Below are 20,978 nucleotides of genomic sequence, written 5' to 3' on the forward strand. Positions count from 1 at the left end.
GGTTCTGGATTTCAGGCTAAGGGAGAGGGTGTAGTAGGTAGAACCAATGTTAGGTGAGGGAGGTTTTAAATGAGTGTTCATTGAATCTTTATGAAGTAAAGAAAATGGGGTCGGTTCTCAAACAATACATTAACTGTTTGAAATAATAGTGCACAAAACATGTCATTACAAAGCAAAGACAACATTCTTCTTCGCATGTTTTTTATCCTTTGGAAGTTTGAAACATTGATTTGGTATAGGATATTTATGACATAAATCGGTGTTTCCCTCCTCCAGTCCTCCAGTACCCACAACAGTACGCATTTCTATTGTAGCCCTGGACAAGCACACCTGATTAAACTTGTCAACTCATCATCACGCCCTCGATTAACTAAATCAGGTGTGTTTGTCCGGGGCTACAACAACGTGTGCTGTTGGGGGTACTGGAGGAGGGAAACTGACATAAATAGTATGATATTATTTGACATAAATGTTGGACTTGTCCTAAACTTTATACAACACAGGATATCTACGTTTTAGTTTAAAACATTTCCTTTTTTTAATATCATAAATAACAATGATCGTTATTTGAATAAATCAAATAAAAACATTAACTTGGCTTCCTTTTCCTTGTAGTGAATAAGACTGCTACAATCACATGATGAGGACTGTCTGTCTGTAGTGAATAAGACTGCTACAATCACATGATGAGGACTGTCTGTCTGTAGTGAATAAGACTGCTACAATCACATGATGAGGACTGTCTGTCTGCAGCTGGCACAAATTAGTCTTATTAGACTCCTTGAATAAAAATGAGAAACATACTTTGCAGTGAAACCAGAAGCTGCTCAAAGTGCCAAGGCAAGGCACACATTATACATGAATGATAATAATAACTTAGTATTCACCACTAGTGTAGTGGGTAATGAGTACCATAAGTGTTATCAGCAGGCATCCTAATTCTCCTCAGCAGGCATCCTAATTCTCCTCAGCAGGCATCCCAATTCTCCTCAGCAGGCATCCCAATCCTCCTCAGCAGGCATCCCAATCCACCCCCCCCGCCCCCCCCCCCCCCCTCCATCCATATATTTAAATGAATTGGATGGTTGTAAGCATGGGCAAGGTTAGGGAGGGTTGCCATCATATCTCTTACACCATTACTTTCCTATTAAGTCCAGGGAGGAAGGGTAGAGAATTGGGACACAAAGTCAGACTCCATTCTGAAGAGGAGCATACAAAGGGAATCATGGTCCAGTAACTAGTGTTCAATCACACATTTAGTTTGCCATTTAGATTCCCCAGATCAGTCAACACATTAGGCACAAGTACGTGTGTGAGCACACACACATTTTATATGATTGTTTTAAAGGAAGGATCACTTCCTTCTCAAAAGACTGATCACTTCTATCATTGATCAATTGATTGCTTTAAATGCCTTAGAAATAAATGACACTCACTGTACATCTGAAGTCAGAGAGAGAGAGAGAGAGAGAGAGAGAGAGAGAGAGAGAGAGAGAGAGAGAGGACACATCAATCGATGATGTCATCAGTTAGTGTGTACCTGGTGTGACAAGTGTGTCAAGATGTAAATAAATAGGTTCTGTAGATAGTGTACATTTCTCTGGAGCTTCATGGCCATAAATGTAGACTTGCTATACCTTGCACTCCCCAGGTCAGTACAGAGGAAACAGAATAGACTGAGTCTATATTAAATTGGTGAGTGATGAATAAATGAGTGCTCATCCACTGACTGACCTAGGGTATTCTGAATGAGGGCTAAGTGTGTTCACTTCACTGCTGATAGGAGGGAAAACACCTCACAAGAACACCAACATCTTATACATAGCATAATGCACATAGATTCTTTTCGCATTAGGTATGAACTATTAAAGTGGGCATATGAATTAGGGACTAAACAATGACCAAATAGTTGGAATTAGAGAAGAAAGTGTGAAGGAGGAGAGGGGGGGACAGGGGAGGAGAGGGGGGGGGGGGGGAGAGGGGGGGACATTATGTTCAGTATTCTCTGACAGAAGCCTCAGGTCTTCATTGATCCAGAGCAGGATCGTTTGGTCTGCATCAACATCCTGATCCCACCCTCTGCTGTGGCAACGACACTGACTCCCAGGCCATACTCGTAAAGCCTCTCACAATAAGACTACTGATCTAGGATCGGTCTAACCTTTTAGGTCATAATGAATACGATTGTACATGTAATCGTATTAATTATTACCTAAAAGGCCAAACTGATCGTAGATCAGCAGTCCTACTCTGAGAGACTTGAATAAACGGGCCCAGGGGTTTCTATGGGTCAGGCTAGGACCAGGGCCAGAGCAGTGACCCACTATCTGCTGCTCAGCTTGCTGGAGCACTTCCTCTCTCTCTCCTCGCGGCTGCAGACTTTCCACTTGAGGGCGTGGTGGTGGTGGGAGCCGGTGCGGGCCTGGCGGCAGCAGCAAATCTCCTGATGGTGGGGGTAGGAGCGCCGGGGAGGAGGCGGGGACCCAGAGAAGCTGGGAGGAGAACAGGAGCGACCGAAACAAACCCCTCTGCCTCGCTCTCCCCCGCGGTGTTCGTGGCGAGAGGGGGAGGAGGAGACAGAGCGCTGTAGAGAGGAACAGCTGCGTGGGGAGGCACTGGAGCTCCGGTGGTGATGGTGGTGGGGGGAGCTGGTCAGGCTACACATGCCCATCCGGGAGCCTACAAGCTGGGCTGAGGAGTGCCCGTGGTGGGGGGAACCGCGGGCAGATCCACCACCCTGACCATGGTGCATCAGCTGGGACAGACAGGTCAGGAGGTCTGAGTCCCTTGTGCTGCCCGCTCGGGTACGATAACGCTTCAGTCTTGGGTGGAGGAAGGGGGTGAGGTTTTGGGAAGAAGGAGAATGAGTTCAGAGCTTTAGATATACCTTTAACATGTAGATGAATGTAATTCAGTTAATGATAGTAGAGGCTCATCCCAGATCTGTTGGTGCTGTCTTGCCAACCCCAAACATTGGCATGACAATGAACATAGGAGTTGGCAAGGCTGCACAAACAGACTCGGAACCAGGTTACCATGATAAAGGTGAGATAAACCTGTCATTAAAGCTAATCATGAAGAGTCCTATTACCTGCCCTCCGCTGCAAGCCGACTGGGTGGTCTCCCCGGCGGTGGGCGTGGAAGGTACTGTGCAGCACTCTCCGGCTCTGGGGCCGGGTTGGTAGGGTTAAAAGGGCGTGGGATCTTGCTCTTACGGAACAGGGGGCTGGAAGAGGAGGAGAGGGAGGGGGCGTCATTCCCCTGGCAGTCAGAGCCCAGGAACGACTCATCGGCCTTCTCAGAGTGGTCTGAGGCGGAGGACAGCTGGTCCCCGTGGGGGAGCGAGGCCACGACGGGGCCGCGGTGGGAGATAGAGGGAGAGGGGGCTGGGTGGTGGCCTCCTCCCTGGTGGTGGGGGGCTTTCTTCTGGAGCAGCTTCTCCATGGCAGAGCCAGGGGTGGGGAGAAGGTCCAGCAGGACGGGGATACGGCTCAGCTTGCGGGAGGGGTCCTTACGGGGACTGGGTGGCGGAGAGGGGGTGGTCAGAGCTGGGGTTTGGTCAGTGGTCTCCACCCCATCACCCCTGTCAGGCTGGGGTTGGTCACTCTCAGGGTCTTTGAGCTCTGGAAAGGCTCCACAGCCACTGACGTCTCCCTGGCCGTTAGCTGGGGGAGAGAGATGGCCGTTTACTAGGCCGAACAGTGGGCTGTGGGGGGACTTAGGGGAATTAGAACGTGGAGAATGAGAAGAACGGGGGGAGCGAGGAGAACGGGGGGAGCGAGGAGAATGGGGGGAGCGAGGAGAATTAGAACGTGGAGATTGAGGAGAACGGGGGGAGCGAGGAGAACGGGGGGAGCGAGGAGAATGGGGGGAGCGAAGAGAACGGGGGGAGCGAGGAGAATGGGGGGAGCGAGGAGAACGGGGGGAGCGAGGAGAACGGGGGGAGCGAGGAGAATGGGAGGAGCGAGGAGAATTAGAACGTGGAGAATGAGGAGAACGGGGGGAGCGAGGAGAACGGGGGGAGCGAGGAGAATGGGGGGAGCGAGGAGAACGGGGGGAGCGAGGAGAACGGGGGGAGCGAGGAGAACGGGGGGAGCGAGGAGAATGGGGGGAGCGAGGAGAACAGGGGGAGCGAGGAGAATGGGGGGAGCGAGGAGAGGACGCTCGGCTTGGCACAGGGCTGTGGGCTTTGGTGTAGGTCTGGGTGTCTCGTCCGTTGATCAGGGTATCGGCCAGGAGGTCATCCAGGCTGGTGGGGCTGCCGGGCTGGCTAGGGGTGTGGCTAGGGGTGGGCAGGATGTAGATGTCAGTGGTAGCAGTATTATCCTGGGGCTGCTGGGCCTCAGCTGCTGCATCTTCTCGTCTCTCCAGCTGTAGGCCCTGTGGAGCACAGTCTGAGCCAGACGGGGACTGCTGAGCTGTCAGCTAAAGAGAGAGGGGAAAGGGAGAAAAAGGGAGAGAAGGGTGGGGGAAGCAGAAAGACACAGAGAGAGAGAAGGGGGAGAGAGAGGGGGGGGGGAAGGAGAAAGAGAGAGATAAAGAAAGAAAGAGACAGGGGAAGGAGAAAGACACAAAGAGAGAGAGAGAGAGAGAGAGAGAGAGAGAGAGAGAGAGTGGGCAGGTTAACAAATAAATAGAGTCAAATTATTGCATTGTAAGAGATCATGTGAAAATATTGAATGGAGATCATAACATGATCATAACATGTCACAGCATCATCAAGGCAATGTCAGTCAAGCTGTTAGTTGATATCAAAAAAGCGCAACAAGACGGACCTGGGTCAAATCTATCATCTGTTTGATTTAGCTTGGACTTTTGGGACTATGCCATTGTGCCTGGAATGCTTACTCAAGCACCACTCAAGTATTTGACACGTATTTAACCCAGATCTGCAACAACAACAAAAACATTCACTCAACTAATCAGGGGCTTACAAAAGAGACAGGAAGTCAGGGTCCGTAAAAAAGCAGTTCAGGTTGAGTAAAAAAGAGAGAGAACACAGGAGGATATGAAATAACAACAGACAAAAGTCCCTGTCTTGCAATGAAGAAAAGTGGAATTGCAATTTCATTCACGCTCTGAATTTACTGAATTGAAAAGGAATTGTAAAGGAAATGACCCTAACTATTCCCCTGACATCAGGACACATGGATCTGAGCATGCTTTGTCTGTAGCACAATGGCCTGCTCTTCTCTGGAGAAAGCCCCCTGCCGGACGACAACACAACAACACCACAATTCAACACAATAACAACCATAACAACAACAACCCAACAAAACACAGCACAACTAACACACTAGCAGCAAAAGGAAACAAAAAGAACAACCAAACTATTTTAAAAAGACAGTAAGTATCTAATAGTGGAGGGAATTAGGTAGGCGGTGTGTTATGATCAAGATAGATAGACGTCTGATTGGTTCGTGGCCCAGGGGTAGATTGATCAATCACCTGCTGGAGTTGGGCTCGTGTGATGCGTATAACGGAAGGGAACTTGCTGCTGGCGGCGCCCGCCGGAATAGCGGGCAGTTTCCTGCGCCCGGAGGGTGATTGGTTACGGGCGGAACCGAGGCCGGGGTGAGGAGGTGGCGGTAGGGAGGCGTGGTAGGAGGAAGAGGAGGTGGGATGGAGGAGGTACTGGTTGTGGTGGTCGGCTGAGTAGCTGTGACTCATCCCTGGGGGGTCCCTCTGGTGCAGGGGGTCCGACAGGGTGGTGAGGAGGGTCTGGGTGTGCGGGCTTGGGGAACGCAGGAGCAGGGGACTGGACATCCTGGCCAACACCTCCTCAGGCAGAGATGGAGGAGAGGTAGGGAGCTAAGAGAGGTGATGAGAGGTAAAGTTGGGGAGGGAGGACGGAGCAGGAAGAGGTAAAGTTGTAAGAAGAGAGGACGGAGCAGCAAGAGGTAAAGTCGTAAGAAGAGAGGACGGAGCAGGAAGAGGTAAAGTTGTAAGAAGAGAGGACGGAGCAGGAAGAGGTAAAGTCGTAAGAAGAGAGGACGGAGCAGGAAGAGGTAAAGTCGTAAGAAGAGAGGATGGAGCAGGAAGAGGTAAAGTCGTAAGAAGAGAGGACGGAGCAGGAAGAGGTAAAGTAGTAAGAAGAGAGGACGGAGCAGGAAGAGGTAAAGTCGGGGAGAGAGGACAGAGCAGGAAGAGGTAAAGTTGTGGAGAGAGGACGGAGCAGGAAGAGGTAAAGTTGTAAGAAGAGAGGACGGAGCAGGAAGAGGTAAAGTTGTAAGAAGAGAGGACGGAGCAGGAAGAGGTAAAGTTGTAAGAAGAGAGGACGGAGCAGGAAGAGGTAAAGTTGTAAGAAGAGAGGAGAGGACGGAGCAGGAAGAGGTAAAGTTGTAAGAAGAGAGGACGGAGCAGGAAGAGGTAAAGTTGTAAGAAGAGAGGACGGAGCGGGAAGAGATAAAGTTGTAAGAAGAGAAGACGGAGCAGGAAGAGGTAAAGTTGTAAGAAGAAAGGACGGAGCAGGAAGAGGTAAAGTTGTAAGAAGAGAGGACGGAGCAGGAAGAGGTAAAGTTGTAAGAAGAGAGGACGGAGCAGGAAGAGGTAAAGTTGTAAGAAGAGAGGATGGAGCAGGAAGAGGTAAAGTTGTAAGAAGAGAGGACGGAGCAGGAAGAGGTAAAGTTGTGGAGAGAGGACGGAGCAGGAAGAGGTAAAGTTGTGGAGAGGACGGAGCAGGAAGAGGTAAAGTTGTGGAGAGAGGACGGAGCAGGAAGAGGTAAAGTTGTGGAGAGAGGACGGAGCAGGAAGAGGTAAAGTTGTGGAGAGAGGACGGAGCAGGAAGAGGTAAAGTTGTAAGAAGAGAGGATGGAGCAGGAAGAGGTAAAGTTGTAAGAAGAGAGGACGGAGCAGGAAGAGGTAAAGTTGTGGAGAGAGGACGGAGCAGGAAGAGGTAAAGTTGTGGAGAGGACGGAGCAGGAAGAGGTAAAGTTGTGGAGAGAGGACGGAGCAGGAAGAGGTAAAGTTGTAAGAAGAGAGGACGGAGCAGGAAGAGGTAAAGTTGTAAGAAGAGAGGACGGAGCGGGAAGAGGTAAAGTCGGGGAGAGGACGGAGTGGGATGGCGGAGGAACAGTGTGAGAAAGGGGTGGATAGGAGTGGGGGTGAGAGAGGGGGAGGAGTTAAGCATATATTTAGAACTTAAAGGGAGCGGGTGTAAAGGTGGGAGGAATTCTGAGATCTCAAAACGTCTCCTTGAGGAATCACTATCTCTTTCTTCAGATAGCACCTTTTGATAAACGGTCAACCCAGAAAAAAAACTGAACATAGCAAATGAAAGTTGCAAATAAAGAGCAAATAATGCAAAACCATTGTCTGAGAAGTTTCCTTCATTTTATCAAGCTCACACAAGCAAAGAAACAAGCTCACAGACATAAGTGATCACGATCACATTTTACTTTAAACTACAGTAAGATGCTACTGATGATCCAGATGGATGAAGTATCCTACTGTGTCTAGTTCTGTGTTAAGGTGAAGTATCCTACTGTGTCTAGTTCTGTGTTAAGGTGAAGGATCCTACTGTGTCTAGTTCTGTGTTAAGGTGTAGTATCCTACTGTGTCTAGTTCTATGTTAAGGTGTAGTATCCTACTGTGTCTAGTTCTGTGTTAAGGTGAAGTATCCTACTGTGTCTAGTTCTGTGTAAAGGTGTAGTATCCTACTGTGTCTAGTTCTGTGTAAAAGTGTAGTATCCTACTGTGTACATTGCATGATATGTCTTGACCTGCGTGAGTTGTGTTATGGTGAAATGTACAGTGAGGTACTGTAATACCAAAGTGTTTTACAGTGAGGTATGCAATAGTGATGTGTTTTACAGTGAGGAATGTATTGGTTACATGTTTACAGTGAGGTATGTAATAGTGAAGTACTTTACAGTGAGGTATGTAATAGTGACATGTTTTACAGTGAGGTATGTAATAGTGAAGTACTTTACAGTGAGGTATGTAATAGTGAAGTATTTTACAGTGAGGTATGTAATAGTGAAGTATTTTACTGTGAGGTATATAATAGTGAAGTACTTTACTGTGAGGTATATAATAGTGAAGTACTTTACTGTGAGGTATGTAATAGTGAAGTATTTTACAGTGAGGTATGTAATAGTGAAGTACTTTACAGTGAGGTATGTAATTTTTTTTTTTTTTTTTTTATTTTACCTTTATTTAACCAGGCAAGTCAGTTAAGAACAAATTCTTATTTTCAATGACGGCCTGGGAACAGTGGGTTAACTGCCTGTTCAGGGGCAGAACGACAGATTTGTACCTTGTCAGCTCGGGGGTTTGAACTCGCAACCTTCCGCAACCTTCCGGTTACTAGTCCAACACTCTAACCACTAGGCTACCCTGCCGCCCCGGTGAAGTACTTTACAGTGAGGTATGTAATAGTGAAGTATTTTACTGTGAGTTATGTAATAGTGAAGTAATTTACAGTGAGGTATGTAATAGTGAAGTATTTTACTGTGAGGTATGTAATAGTGAAGTGCTTTACAGTGAGGTATGTAATAGTGAAGTATTTTACTGTGAGGTATGTAATAGTGAAGTATTTTACTGTGAGGTATATAATAGTGAAGTATTTTACAGTGAACTGTGTCATACTAGTCTGTGAGGTCCGTACCTGTGTGAGTGCTCCCTCAGCCAGGGCATCAGCAGGGCTAGAGGGGGTGACGGGGGGCAGGCTTCCCGTAGGTCCCACACTCAGTTCCAGTCTGTCCACCCTGGGGGGTCGTCCGTTGGCGCCTGGATGCCCCTGGAGGTCCCCATTCCTGTCCCCGTGGATCTGACCAGGACTGGGGTTCCCCGTGGACCCCTCTCCTGACCCCAGGGGTACCTCCAGCACCTGCAGCTCCTCTTCTTCCTCCTTGGAGGGGCTGGTCGTAGCTTTATCTCCCATTCCTGTCCCTGGGGACCCGCTGGGCCTCTCCATCATCACCCACTCCCTGGAGTCAACCTTCCCATGGCCGGAGCTCAGGTTGAGGGCCACGAAGCCTCCGCTGCTGGGGGCCCCCTCGCCCTGTTCCAGAGACCTGTGGGAGTGAGGGGAGACGGGTTTGGGTGAACCGCTGGCACCGCCACCGGATAGGAACTCCTCGTCGTTGTGCCAGACTCGGTCAGTGCCACCACGCCCTGGTCCTGTGGCACCTCCAGTGGGTACAGCCAGGCCCTTCTCCTGCTGCTGCCCACAGCCCTCCAGCTGATTCCCTGAGCTGGAGAGACACACCGACCGATTGAACAGGTCAGGCGATGGCAGATTATAACATAGTAGTTAGTGTACTATTGATGGTTGGTACAGTAGCACAAGCGCTGTTGTTAGCAGCAGGGTTAGCAATAGCAGGGTTGAGGTCTATTGCATTGAAATTCAGTCAGTTTAGGAAGTAAACTAATTCATCATTAAAACAACCTTTTAAATGATTGTATAGGAACTTTAGTTCATCTTGATTAATATCCTGAACAGACTGAATTGCAGTAGAATCTAGTCCCTGGTTGTTATGTTAGCGTAGAATGGAAGGAATAGAAGGCCAGGGGGTTAGTGGGGGTACTGACCACGCCTCCATGAACCGTTCAGGACTGGGCTTGGTCTCCAGGGTCAGCCTCCTGTCCAGCTCAAAGCTGTGGATGTTACGGAGCTTCCTGAGGAGAGGACTACCACCATCCTGTCCTGACACCCCCACTATCTCAGAGTGTACCCGGACAGGGGAGCCCAGGCTGAGGTTGGCATACGGGCTCTGGAGACCCCCCTGGTTGTTGCTGTTCTCTTCCTCTGTTGCTGCCTAGTGGGGAGAGAAACGGGGGATAGAGTGATATATGGTTGAACTCAGTCGTCATGGTGTGTGTGTTTCAGGGTTTCCGTTTGACCGGCAGCATTTGAATTTACTGGACATTTGAGAAATGTACCGGACCCATATGCATTGGGTGCAACGGGATGCATCCTTCTTACTGAATTCCAATGCGCAGTTTGGAGATGTTAGAATGACTGTTCACATGTACTTTCCTTCAGCCAACGTACAGCAAAATCCCCAGCCTATGTCAATCTGCTGTCTCCCATAGTAGAAAAGTTGACCTATTCTATTGGTCAGCTTGACGTTCTATGCGAGAAAGAAATAGCCTATTCCAAACAGACTCTGGGACAGTTATGTGATGATAGATGCCAATTTCATACAACCAATAGTCCTAGGCTACATTAAAATACTTTAGAAAAGCAATGAGGCTGATGAAACAGATCAGAACATTTAGCTCAAAATGTTGATAAACTTATTTCTTCACATTATAAACGCAGCAATGTGCACAAGGCAGTAGAATACACAAGGCAGTAGGCTACACAAGTCGGTAGGCTACACAAGTCGGTAAGCTACACAAGTCGGTAAGCTACACAAGTCGGTAAGCTACACAAGTCGGTAAGCTACACAAGTCGGTAAGCTACACAAGTCGGTAAGCTACACAAGTCGGTAAGCTACACAAGTCGGTAGGCTACACAAGTCGGTAGGCTACACAAGTCGGTAAGCTACACAAGTCGGTAGGCTACACAAGTCGGTAAGCTACACAAGTCGGTAGGCTACACAAGTCGGTAAGCTACACAAGTCGGTAGGCTACACAAGTCGGTAAGCTACACAGTCGGTAAGCTACACAGTCAGTAAGCTACACAGTCGGTAGGCTACACAGTCGGTAAGCTACACAAGTCGGTAGGCTACACAAGTCGGTAGGCTACACAAGTCGGTAGGCTACGTGCAAATGATCGTTCCATAATGCAGTTAGCGGGAAAACACCATTGCCAAAAGCCCACCACACATGTGACAGAGATGAAAATATCTGTTCGAAATGTCGAAAGAGGTGAGATCTAAAGAGGCAACAACTATCATGGGCTGCTGATATGACTAGGATAATGCCTTTGGCTACTGGACAATGAAAGAAAGGTGATTTAAAAACCAAAAGAACATGAGAGAAATAGGCTACATGGTTTCAATGGTATATGGAAGACTTTAGAAAAATTATTTTGGCTAGGCTACTTTGAAGCAAGTAAAACTTTAAAGTTTCAAACAATGAAGTACATGTTTTCAAAATGCATACGGCCTCCAGCTCATTGTAAAGTGGTTTGTGACACGCTGAATCCTGCCTACCCCTGCCTATGCACTTGAATCGTGAATAGAAAGCACGTTTCAATTACCAGTTGAGAAATAAAAATATTTGCTATTTTTAATCGTGGCCATGAAAACTTTTTTTTTTAACACGTGATTGCATTTAGATTTGTTGTGCAATGATTGGTCTTATAAAAGCATGTTTCACTCCAGCAGCAACGAATGAGCTGTTTGAGAAGCTGTAACAGCAGCTCTCTCACTGTCTGACAGATTTTCTACTCAAATGTAGGCTCTGTATGCTGTATGCTGTACAGGTGTGATTAATAAGATAGGCTACATAGCGACAAACAGAAATACACACTTGCCAATTTAATTCCACTAAATTATGCAAATGTGCCTATAGATCAATAAGCATGATCGGTCAAATATATTTCCATCGACTAGTATTTCCATCAATGAATAGGCTAAAAAAGCATTATTTTTGTCATGTATTGTCATGTTGTGTCTTTCTGTCCTTTCCTTTCACCCTGTCTCCCTCTGCTGGTCGTATTAGGTTACCTTTTCTCCCCCGCTTTCCCCCAGCTGTTCCTTGTCTCCTCCTGACTACCTCGTCACCCCGTTTCCCACCTGTTCCCTTTTTCCCTCTGATTAGTCCCCTATATCTCTCTCTGTTTTTGTTCCTGTCCTTGTCGGATTCTTGTTTGTTGTGTTTCATGCCTGAGCCAGACTATCGTCATGTTTGCTGTAACCTTGTCCTGTCCTGTCGGAATCTGCCGGTCTATCTGAGCCTACCTATGTTTGGTTATTAAAGAAGCTCTGTTTAAGTTAGTTCGCTCTTGGGTCCTCATTCACTCACCGTAACAGAAGAATCCGACCAAGAATGGACCCAGCGACTTCGGATCCTCTCCACTCAGCCGTCGAGATCCAGGGAGCGATGCTAGGCAGACACGAGCAGGAATTGTCTGCTGCTCGACATGCCGTTGAGACCCTGGCCACCCAAGTCTCCAACCTCACAGAACAGGTTCACCATCTCCGCCTCGATCCACCGGCCACTTCCAGGGCTTTCGAATCTCCGGAGCCCAGAATCAATAACCCGCCGTGTTACTCTGGGGAGCCCACTGAATGCCGCTCGTTCCTCACCCAGTGTGATATTGTGTTTTCTCTCCAGCCCAACACTTACGCCAGGAGCACTGCTCGTGTCGCCTACGTCATATCTCTCCTTACTGGACGGGCTCGTGAGTGGGGCACGGCAATCTGGGAGGCAAGGGCTGAGTGTACTAACCAGTATCAGGACTTTAAGGAGGAGATGATACGGGTTTTTGATCGATCTGTTTTTGGGGAGGAGGCTTCCAGGGCCCTGGCTTCCCTATGTCAAGGCAATCGATCCATAACAGACTACTCTATTGAGTTTCGCACTCTTGCTGCCTCCAGTGGCTGGAACGAGCCGGCTTTGCTCGCTCGTCTTCTGGAGGGTCTCCGCGCAGAGGTAAAGGATGAGATTCTCTCCCGGGAGGTTCCTTCCAGCGTGGATTCCTTGATTGAACTCGCTATTCGCATTGAGCGACGGGTTGATCTTCGTCACCGAGCTCGTGGAAAGGAGCTCGCGTTCTCCGTTGCCCCCCTCTCCGCATCACTACCATCTTCCTCTGCCGGCTCGGGAGCTGAGCCTATGCAGCTGGGAGGTATCCGCATCTCGACTAAGGAGAGGGAACGGAGAATCACCAACCGCCTCTGTCTCTATTGCGGTTCTGCTGGTCATTTTGTCACTTCATGTCCAGTAAAAGCCAGAGCTCATCAGTAAGCGGAGGGCTACTGGTGAGCGCTACTACTCCTGTCTCTCCTTCAAGATCCTGCACTACCTTGTCGGTCCATCTACGCTGGACCGGTTCGTCAGCTTCCTGCAGTGCCTTAATAGACTCTGGGGCGGAGGGCTGTTTTATGGACGAGACCTGGGCTCGGGAACATGACATTCCTCTCAGACAGTTAAGGGAGTCCACGGCCTTGTTCGCCCTGGATGGTAGTCCTCTCCCCAGGATTCAGCGTGAGACGCTACCTTTAACCCTCACTGTTTCTGGTAATCATAGCGAAACCATTTCTTTTTTGATTTTTCGTTCACCTTTTACACCTGTTGTTTTGGGCCATCCCTGGCTAGTTTGTCATAATCCTTCCATTAATTGGTCTAGTAATTCTATCCTCTCCTGGAACGTCTCTTGTCATGTGAAATGTTTAATGTCTGCTATCCCTCCTGTTTCCTCTGTCTCTTCTTCACAGGAGGAGCCTGGTGATTTGACAGGGGTGCCGGAGGAATATCACGATCTGCGCACGGTGTTCAGTCGGTCCAGGGCCACCTCTCTTCCTCCACACCGGTCGTATGATTGTAGTATTGATCTCCTTCCGGGAACCACTCCCCCCCGGGGTAGACTATACTCTCTGTCGGCTCCCGAACGTAAGGCTCTCGAGGATTATTTGTCTGTAGCTCTTGACGCCGGTACCATAGTCCCCTCCTCCTCTCCCGCCGGAGCGGGGTTTTTTTTTGTCAAGAAGAAGGACGGGTCTCTGCGCCCCTGCATAGATTATCGAGGGCTGAATGACATAACAGTTAAGAATCGTTATCCGCTTCCTCTTATGTCTTCAGCCTTCGAGATCCTGCAGGGAGCCAGGTTTTTCACTAAGTTGGACCTTCGTAACGCTTACCATCTCGTGCGCATCAGGGAGGGGGACGAGTGGAAGACGGCGTTTAACACTCCGTTAGGGCACTTTGAATACCGGGTTCTTCCTTTCGGCCTCGCTAACGCTCCAGCTGTCTTTCAGGCATTAGTCAATGATGTCCTGAGAGACATGCTGAACATCTTTGTTTTCGTTTACCTTGACGATATCCTGATTTTTTCACCGTCACTCCAGATTCATCTTCAGCACGTTCGACGTGTCCTCCAGCGCCTTTTAGAGAATTGTCTTTTTGTGAAGGCTGAGAAGTGCACTTTTCATGCCTCCTCCGTCACGTTTCTCGGTTCTGTTATTTCCGCTGAAGGCATTAAGATGGATCCCGCTAAGGTCCAAGCTGTCATTGATTGGCCCGCCCCTAAGTCATGCGTCGAGCTGCAGCGCTTTCTCGGCTTCGCGAACTTCTATCGTCGTTTCATCCGTAATTTCGGTCAGGTGGCAGCTCCTCTCACAGCCCTTACTTCTGTCAAGACGTGCTTTAAGTGGTCCGTTTCCGCCCAGGGAGCTTTTGATCTCCTCAAGAATCGTTTTACATCCGCTCCTATCCTTGTTACACCTGACGTCTCTAGACAGTTCGTTGTCGAGGTTGACGCGTCAGAGGTGGGCGTGGGAGCCATTCTTTCTCAGCGCTCCCTCTCTGACGACAAGGTCCACCCATGCGCGTATTTTTCTCATCGCCTGTCCCCGTCGGAACGTAACTATGATGTGGGAAACCGCGAACTGCTCGCCATCCGGTTAGCCCTAGGCGAATGGCGACAGTGGTTGGAGGGGGCGACCGTTCCTTTTGTCGTTTGGACTGACCATAGGAACCTTGAGTACATCCGTTCTGCCAAACGACTTAATGCGCGTCAGGCGCGTTGGGCGCTGTTTTTCGCTCGTTTCGAGTTCGTGATTTCTTATCGTCCGGGCTCTAAGAACACCAAGCCTGATGCTTTATCTCGTCTCTTCAGTTCTTCAGTAGCCTCCACTGACCCCGAGGGGATTCTCCCTGAGGGGCGTGTTGTCGGGTTGACTGTCTGGGGAATTGAGAGGCAGGTAAAGCAAGCGCTCACTCACACTCCGTCACCGCGCGCTTGTCCTAGGAACCTTCTTTTCGTTCCCGTTCCTACTCGTCTGGCCGTTCTTCAGTGGGCTCACTCTGCCAAGTTAGCCGGCCACCCTGGCGTTCGGGGTACGCTTGCTTCCATTCGCCAGCGTTTTTGGTGGCCCACCCGGGAGCATGACACGCGTCGTTTCGTGGCTGCTTGTTCGGTCTGCGCGCAGACTAAGTCCGGTAACTCCCCTCCTGCCGGCCGTCTCAGGCCGCTTCCCATTCCCTCTCGACCGTGGTCTCACATCGCCTTAGATTTTGTCACCGGACTGCCTTCGTCAGCGGGGAAGACTGTTATTCTTACGGTTGTCGATAGGTTCTCTAAGGCGGCTCATTTCATTCCCCTTGCTAAACTTCCTTCTGCTAAAGAGACGGCACAAATCATCATCGAGAATGTTTTCAGAATTCATGGCCTTCCGTCAGACGTCGTTTCGGACAGAGGTCCGCAATTCACGTCTCAATTTTGGAGGGAGTTTTGCCGTTTGATTGGGGCTTCCGTCAGTCTCTCTTCCGGCTTTCACCCCCAGTCTAACGGTCAAGCAGAACGGGCCAATCAGACTATTGGTCGCATCTTACGCAGTCTTTCTTTTCGCAACCCTGCGTCTTGGTCAGAGCAGCTCCCCTGGGCAGAATACGCCCACAACTCGCTTCCTTCGTCTGCGACCGGGCTATCTCCTTTTCAGAGTAGCCTCGGGTACCAGCCTCCGCTGTTCTCATCTCAGTTCGCCGAGTCCAGCGTCCCCTCCGCTCAGGCTTTTGTCCAACGTTGCGAGCGCACCTGGAAGAGGGTCAGGTCTGCACTTTGCCGTTATAGGACGCAGACTGTGAGGGCTGCTAATAAGCGTAGAACTAAGAGTCCTAGATATTGTCGCGGTCAGAGAGTTTGGCTCTCCACTCAGAACCTTCCCCTTAAGACGGCTTCTCGCAAGTTGACCCCGCGGTTCATTGGTCCGTTCCGCATTTCTCGGGTCATTAATCCTGTCGCAGTTCGACTTCTTCTTCCGCGATACCTTCGTCGCGTCCACCCGGTCTTCCATGTCTCCTGTATTAAGCCCGTTCTTCGCGCCCCCGCTCGTCTTCCCCCCCCCCCCCCCATCCTTGTCGAGGGCGCACCCATCTACAGGGTCCGCAGGATTTTGGACATGCGTCCTCGGGGCCGTGGTCACCAGTACCTCGTTGATTGGGAGGGGTACGGTCCTGAGGAGAGGAGTTGGGTTCCCTCTCGGGACGTGCTGGACCGTGCGCTGATCGAGGATTTCCTCCGTTGCCGCCAGGTTTCCTCCTCGAGTGCGCCAGGAGGCGCTCGGTGAGTGGGGGGGTACTGTCATGTATTGTCATGTTGTGTCTTTCTGTCCTTTCCTTTCACCCTGTCTCCCTCTGCTGGTCGTATTAGGTTACCTTTTCTCCCCCGCTTTCCCCCAGCTGTTCCTTGTCTCCTCCTGACTACCTCGTCACCCCGTTTCCCACCTGTTCCCTTTTTCCCTCTGATTAGTCCCCTATATCTCTCTCTGTTTTTGTTCCTGTCCTTGTCGGATTCTTGTTTGTTGTGTTTCATGCCTGAGCCAGACTATCGTCATGTTTGCTGTAACCTTGTCCTGTCCTGTCGGAATCTGCCGGTCTATCTGAGCCTACCTATGTTTGGTTATTAAAGAAGCTCTGTTTAAGTTAGTTCGCTCTTGGGTCCTCATTCACTCACCGTAACAATTTTGCAACGGGATTTTAGCCGGGGGCAATTAGCCTATTACCGGCTAATGGAAACCCTGGTGTGTGTATGTTCTCCTCTCTACCTTCCACACAGCGGTCCTGATGCGGTTACGGTTACGGTCCAGCTCCTCCCAGACGTCAGCTTCCTGGTTGGCCCGGGGCATGCTGGGGGATCCGGGGCGTCGGTCTGGAGGAGGGTTGTTCTCCCCGTTGTCACTAAGCTGCTCGTCCTGCAGAACATCGTCTGTGTTCTCCCTCGCCAGGTCCCCAGGGATCAGGGATGCATTGGCCATGCTGAAATTATAGAGTGAATGTTACTCTGATGTCGCTAAGTCATCCATCCATTCATCAGTTAATTAATTCATTAATGCATTCATTCATCCATTCAACGGGTGGATACATTCAACCATTCATTCATTCATTCAACAGGTAGATTAATTAATTAAATTGGAAGATTAATTAATTAATCTGGTAAACAAGTTAAAAGTGTGTGATCGTGAAATAGACAAAAAATCCCCTGAACAGTCAGTGGACCTTTAAACAGTTCATTCAAGATTCCCAGTCTGTGTGTGTGTGTGTGTGTGTGTGTGTGTGTGTGTGTTCCCAGTCTCTGTGTGTGTTGTGTGTGTGTGTGTGTGTGTTCCCAGTCTCTTACCCCATGTGTGCTGGGGTGAGTCGCGTGTGGTGCTGTGGTGTGGTGGCTGTAGCGTTGATGGTCAGAGTACCATCAGACCCAGTCCTCTCCCAGTCATACGGGTCATTCTCCACCACGTTGTAGGTCTTCATACTGTTGTCAAACACTGACAACAGCAGCTACAACACAACAGAAAGTCACATGATGTCATATCCTGAGATACCTAACAGCTTGTACAACATCACTGACTGTCTGACTGATGGATACTCAGTACTCCAGAAAGAGGGCTCAGACAGTCATACAGTCATGCAGACAATCAGTCGGTCTGAAAACATACACTACATACACACGTCCTGGGACTTACTGTATATTTACACAGGGAACTGTAACGAAATGCTTAGTTCTAACTGTTAAAAGATAGAGATACTGTATACACACATAGAGTAGGTAAAGGGAGAGAGATCTGCCATCTTACCTGATAGTCTGGTTTGGTGAAGTAGTCCAGGTTAGAGATGTGATCCAGGAAGACAGTGAACTCAGCAGGCAGGTGTTTCAGCATGAGCCTGTGGTCATAGGTGTCCTTCAGCTTCCCTACATGCTCCTGGGGAGGGAGGCAGAGAGATGGAGAGAGAGGTGTTTCATGATGAGCCTGTGGTCATAGGTGTCCTTCAACTTCCCTACATGTTCCTGGGGAGGGAGGGAGAGAAATGGAGAGAGAGGTGTTTCATGATGAGCCTGTGGTCATAGATGTCCTTCAACTTCCCTACATGCTCCTGGGGAGGGAGGGAGAGAGATGGAGAGAGAGGTGTTTCAGCATGAGCCTGTGGTCATAAGTGTCCTCCAGCTTCCCTACATGGTCCTGGGGAGGGAGGGAGATAGATGGAGAGAGAGGTGTTTCAGCATGAGCCTGTGGTCATAGGTGTCCTCCAGCTTCCCTACATGCTCCTGGGGAGGGAGGGAGAGATGGAGAGAGAGGTGTTTCAGCATGAGCCTGTGGTTATAGGTGTCCTCCAGCTTCCCTACATGGTCCTGGGGAGGGAGGGAGAGATGGAGAGAGAGGTGTTTCAGCATGAGCCTGTGGTCATAGGTGTCCTCCAGCTTCACTACATGGTCCTGGGGAGGGTTCACACATGTTATGGAAGTATGGCTCAGTTGGTAGAGCATGGCGCTTGTGTCTGGTATACTCCGTGTATATTATAACTATTTTTTGATGTACTCTCGTGCATGAGTACATTCATATGCAGCGACGTCAGAGCTGTGACATGTTATTGAGTTAGTCTGTCAGTCTCAAGTCAAGTCAAGTTAACCAAAGATAATGTTACCATTACGAGTCATGTACCTAGCTGACGTTACCATTACGAGTCATGTACCTAGCTAACGTTATCATTACGAGTCATGTACCTAACACTGCACCCATGTACCTAACTAACGTTACTAACTAACGTTACCTTTACGAGTCATGTATCTAGCTAACGTTACCATTACGAGTCATGTACCTAGCTAACGTTACCATTACGAGTCATGTACCTAGCTAACGTTACCATTACGAGTCATGTACCTAGCTAACGTTACCATTACAAGTCATGTACCTAGCTAACATTACCATTACGAGTCATGCACCTAGCTAACGTTACCATTACGAGTCACGTACCTAGCTAACATTACCATTACGAGTCATGTACCTAGCTAACGTTACCATTACGAGTCATGCACCTAACTAACGTTACCATTACGAGTCATGTACCTAACTAACGTCACCATTACGAGTCATGTACCTAACTAACGTCACCATTACGAGTCATGACCTAGCTAACGTTACCATTACGACTCATGTATCTAGCTAACTTTACCATTACGAGTCATGTACCTAGCTAACGTTACCATTACGAGTCATGTACCTAACTAACGTCACCATTATGAGTCATGTACCTAGCTAACGTTACCATTACGATTCATGTACCTAACTAACGTTACCATTACAAGTCATGTACCTAGCTAACGTTACCATTACGAGTCATGTATCTAGCTAACGTTACCATTACGAGTCATGTACCTAGCTAACGTTACCATTACGAGTCATGTACCTAGCTAACGTTACCATTACGAGTCATGTACCTAGCTAACGTTACCATTACGAGTCATGTACCTAGCTAACGTTACCATTACGAGTCATGTACCTAACACTGCACCCATGTACCTAACTAACGTTACCTTTACGAGTCATGTATCTAGCTAACGTTACCATTACGAGTCATGTATCTAGCTAACATTACCATTACGAGTCATGTACCTAGCTAACGTTACCATTACGAGTCATGCACCTAGCTAACGTTACCATTACGAGTCATGTACCTAGCTAACATTACCATTACGAGTCATGTACCTAGCTAACGTTACCATTACGAGTCATGTATCTAGCTAACGTTACCATTACGAGTCATGTTACCTAACTAACGTTACCATTATGAGTCATGTACCTAGCTAATGTTACCATTACGAGTCATGTACCTAGCTAACGTTACCATTACGAGTCATGTATCTAGCTAACGTTACCATTACGAGTCATGTTACCTAACTAACGTTACCATTACGAGTCATGTACCTAGCTAATGTTACCATTACGAGTCATGTACCTAACTAAGGTTACCATTACGAGTCATGTACCTAGCTAACGTTACCATTACGAGTCATGTACCTAGCTAACGTTACCAATACGAGTCATGTACCTAGCTAACGTTACCATTACGAGTCATGTACCTAGCTAACGCTACCATTACGAGTCATGTCCTGACTAGTTTGGCTGAGTCTGGTGATTGGTTGGTGTACAGGAAGGAAAATTCAGATAAGATTCTTACCTTGTCTTTGATCTTTCTCCATGGCAACTGTCCAACCATGAACTCCACCAGCATGTAGAAGAGGGACCACAGGTCGTCATGCCGACCCATCTCCTTGTTCTTGTGTGCGTTGACGGAAGCATAGCGGACTGTGCCTCTGAACCCTGCTACTGGCCGAGGCTGGGGGAGAGAGAGAGACTGCACATCATGCTGTTGTACGACTAACAAGGTAAAACATTACACGACAATAGCACACAAACAGACATGACCAGTTTCCAGGACAGAGATCGAAGCCTATTCCCAGACTAAAAAAGCTATTTCAATTTAGATTCACCATTAAGCAAGCTTTTTAGTCTAGGACTAAGCTTAATACCGGGAAACCGGAACACAGTGTCTAACCACACATGTGGACAGACACTTACCGGTCGGACCTCTTGGCAGGAGTTAGTGAACTGGCGTGCCAGGCCAAAGTCCAGCATGTAGCAGGTCCTACAGGTACTGGGGAACCGGCCCATGGCAAAGTTGGACTAGGAGAGAGAGAAGGTGAAGAAGAAGACGAAGAGAGATAGAGATAAAGAAAAAGAGAGGAATGATTTTAATAGCAACTATCATAGTCTGATTCTTGTCACCTTCACAGAAAGAAAATGTCAAATTACTGATGATGATGATCTCTTCATTCCAAAAAGATATAGTCCCTAAGCACATACACACTCCACCCTCACACACACACACACACACACACTACACCCTCACACACACACTCCACCCTCACACACACACACACACTCCACCCTCACACACTCCACCCTCACACACTCCACACACACTCCACCCTCACACACACACACTCCACCCTCACACACACACACTACACCCTCACACACACACACTCCACCCTCACACACACACACTCCACCCTCACACACACACAC

At 48.7% G+C, this 20,978-nt stretch overlaps 1 protein-coding gene across 3 annotated transcripts in view; it reads right to left on the reverse strand.

The window, feature by feature from the left end:
- Positions 1–190: 190 nt before the first annotated feature.
- The window catches only part of LOC110505829 (tau-tubulin kinase 2), a 38,829-nt gene continuing 18,041 nt past the window's right edge, over positions 191–20,978 (reverse strand). For 2 of the 3 annotated variants that reach the window (XM_090221265.1, XM_036962731.2), the window contains exons 6-15: positions 20,469–20,573; positions 20,068–20,226; positions 17,688–17,813; positions 17,234–17,391; positions 16,662–16,872; positions 9,535–9,761; positions 8,609–9,197; positions 5,449–5,811; positions 3,092–4,425; positions 191–2,822 (exon numbers count right to left, since the gene is read on the reverse strand). In XM_090221265.1, coding sequence (XP_090077391.1) covers positions 2,324–2,822; positions 3,092–4,425; positions 5,449–5,811; positions 8,609–9,197; positions 9,535–9,761; positions 16,662–16,872; positions 17,234–17,391; positions 17,688–17,813; positions 20,068–20,226; positions 20,469–20,573 — 3,771 coding nt within the window. In that variant the 3' untranslated portion in view covers positions 191–2,323. The remainder of the gene's footprint in view (positions 2,823–3,091; positions 4,426–5,448; positions 5,812–8,608; positions 9,198–9,534; positions 9,762–16,661; positions 16,873–17,233; positions 17,392–17,687; positions 17,814–20,067; positions 20,227–20,468; positions 20,574–20,978) is intronic. The other variant, XM_090221266.1, reaches the window with a different exon arrangement.

The sequence above is a fragment of the Oncorhynchus mykiss genome, chromosome 25 (genome assembly GCF_057628025.1).
Source record: "Oncorhynchus mykiss isolate SJ-2025 chromosome 25, ASM5762802v1, whole genome shotgun sequence".
Classification (NCBI taxonomy): domain Eukaryota; kingdom Metazoa; phylum Chordata; class Actinopteri; order Salmoniformes; family Salmonidae; genus Oncorhynchus; species Oncorhynchus mykiss.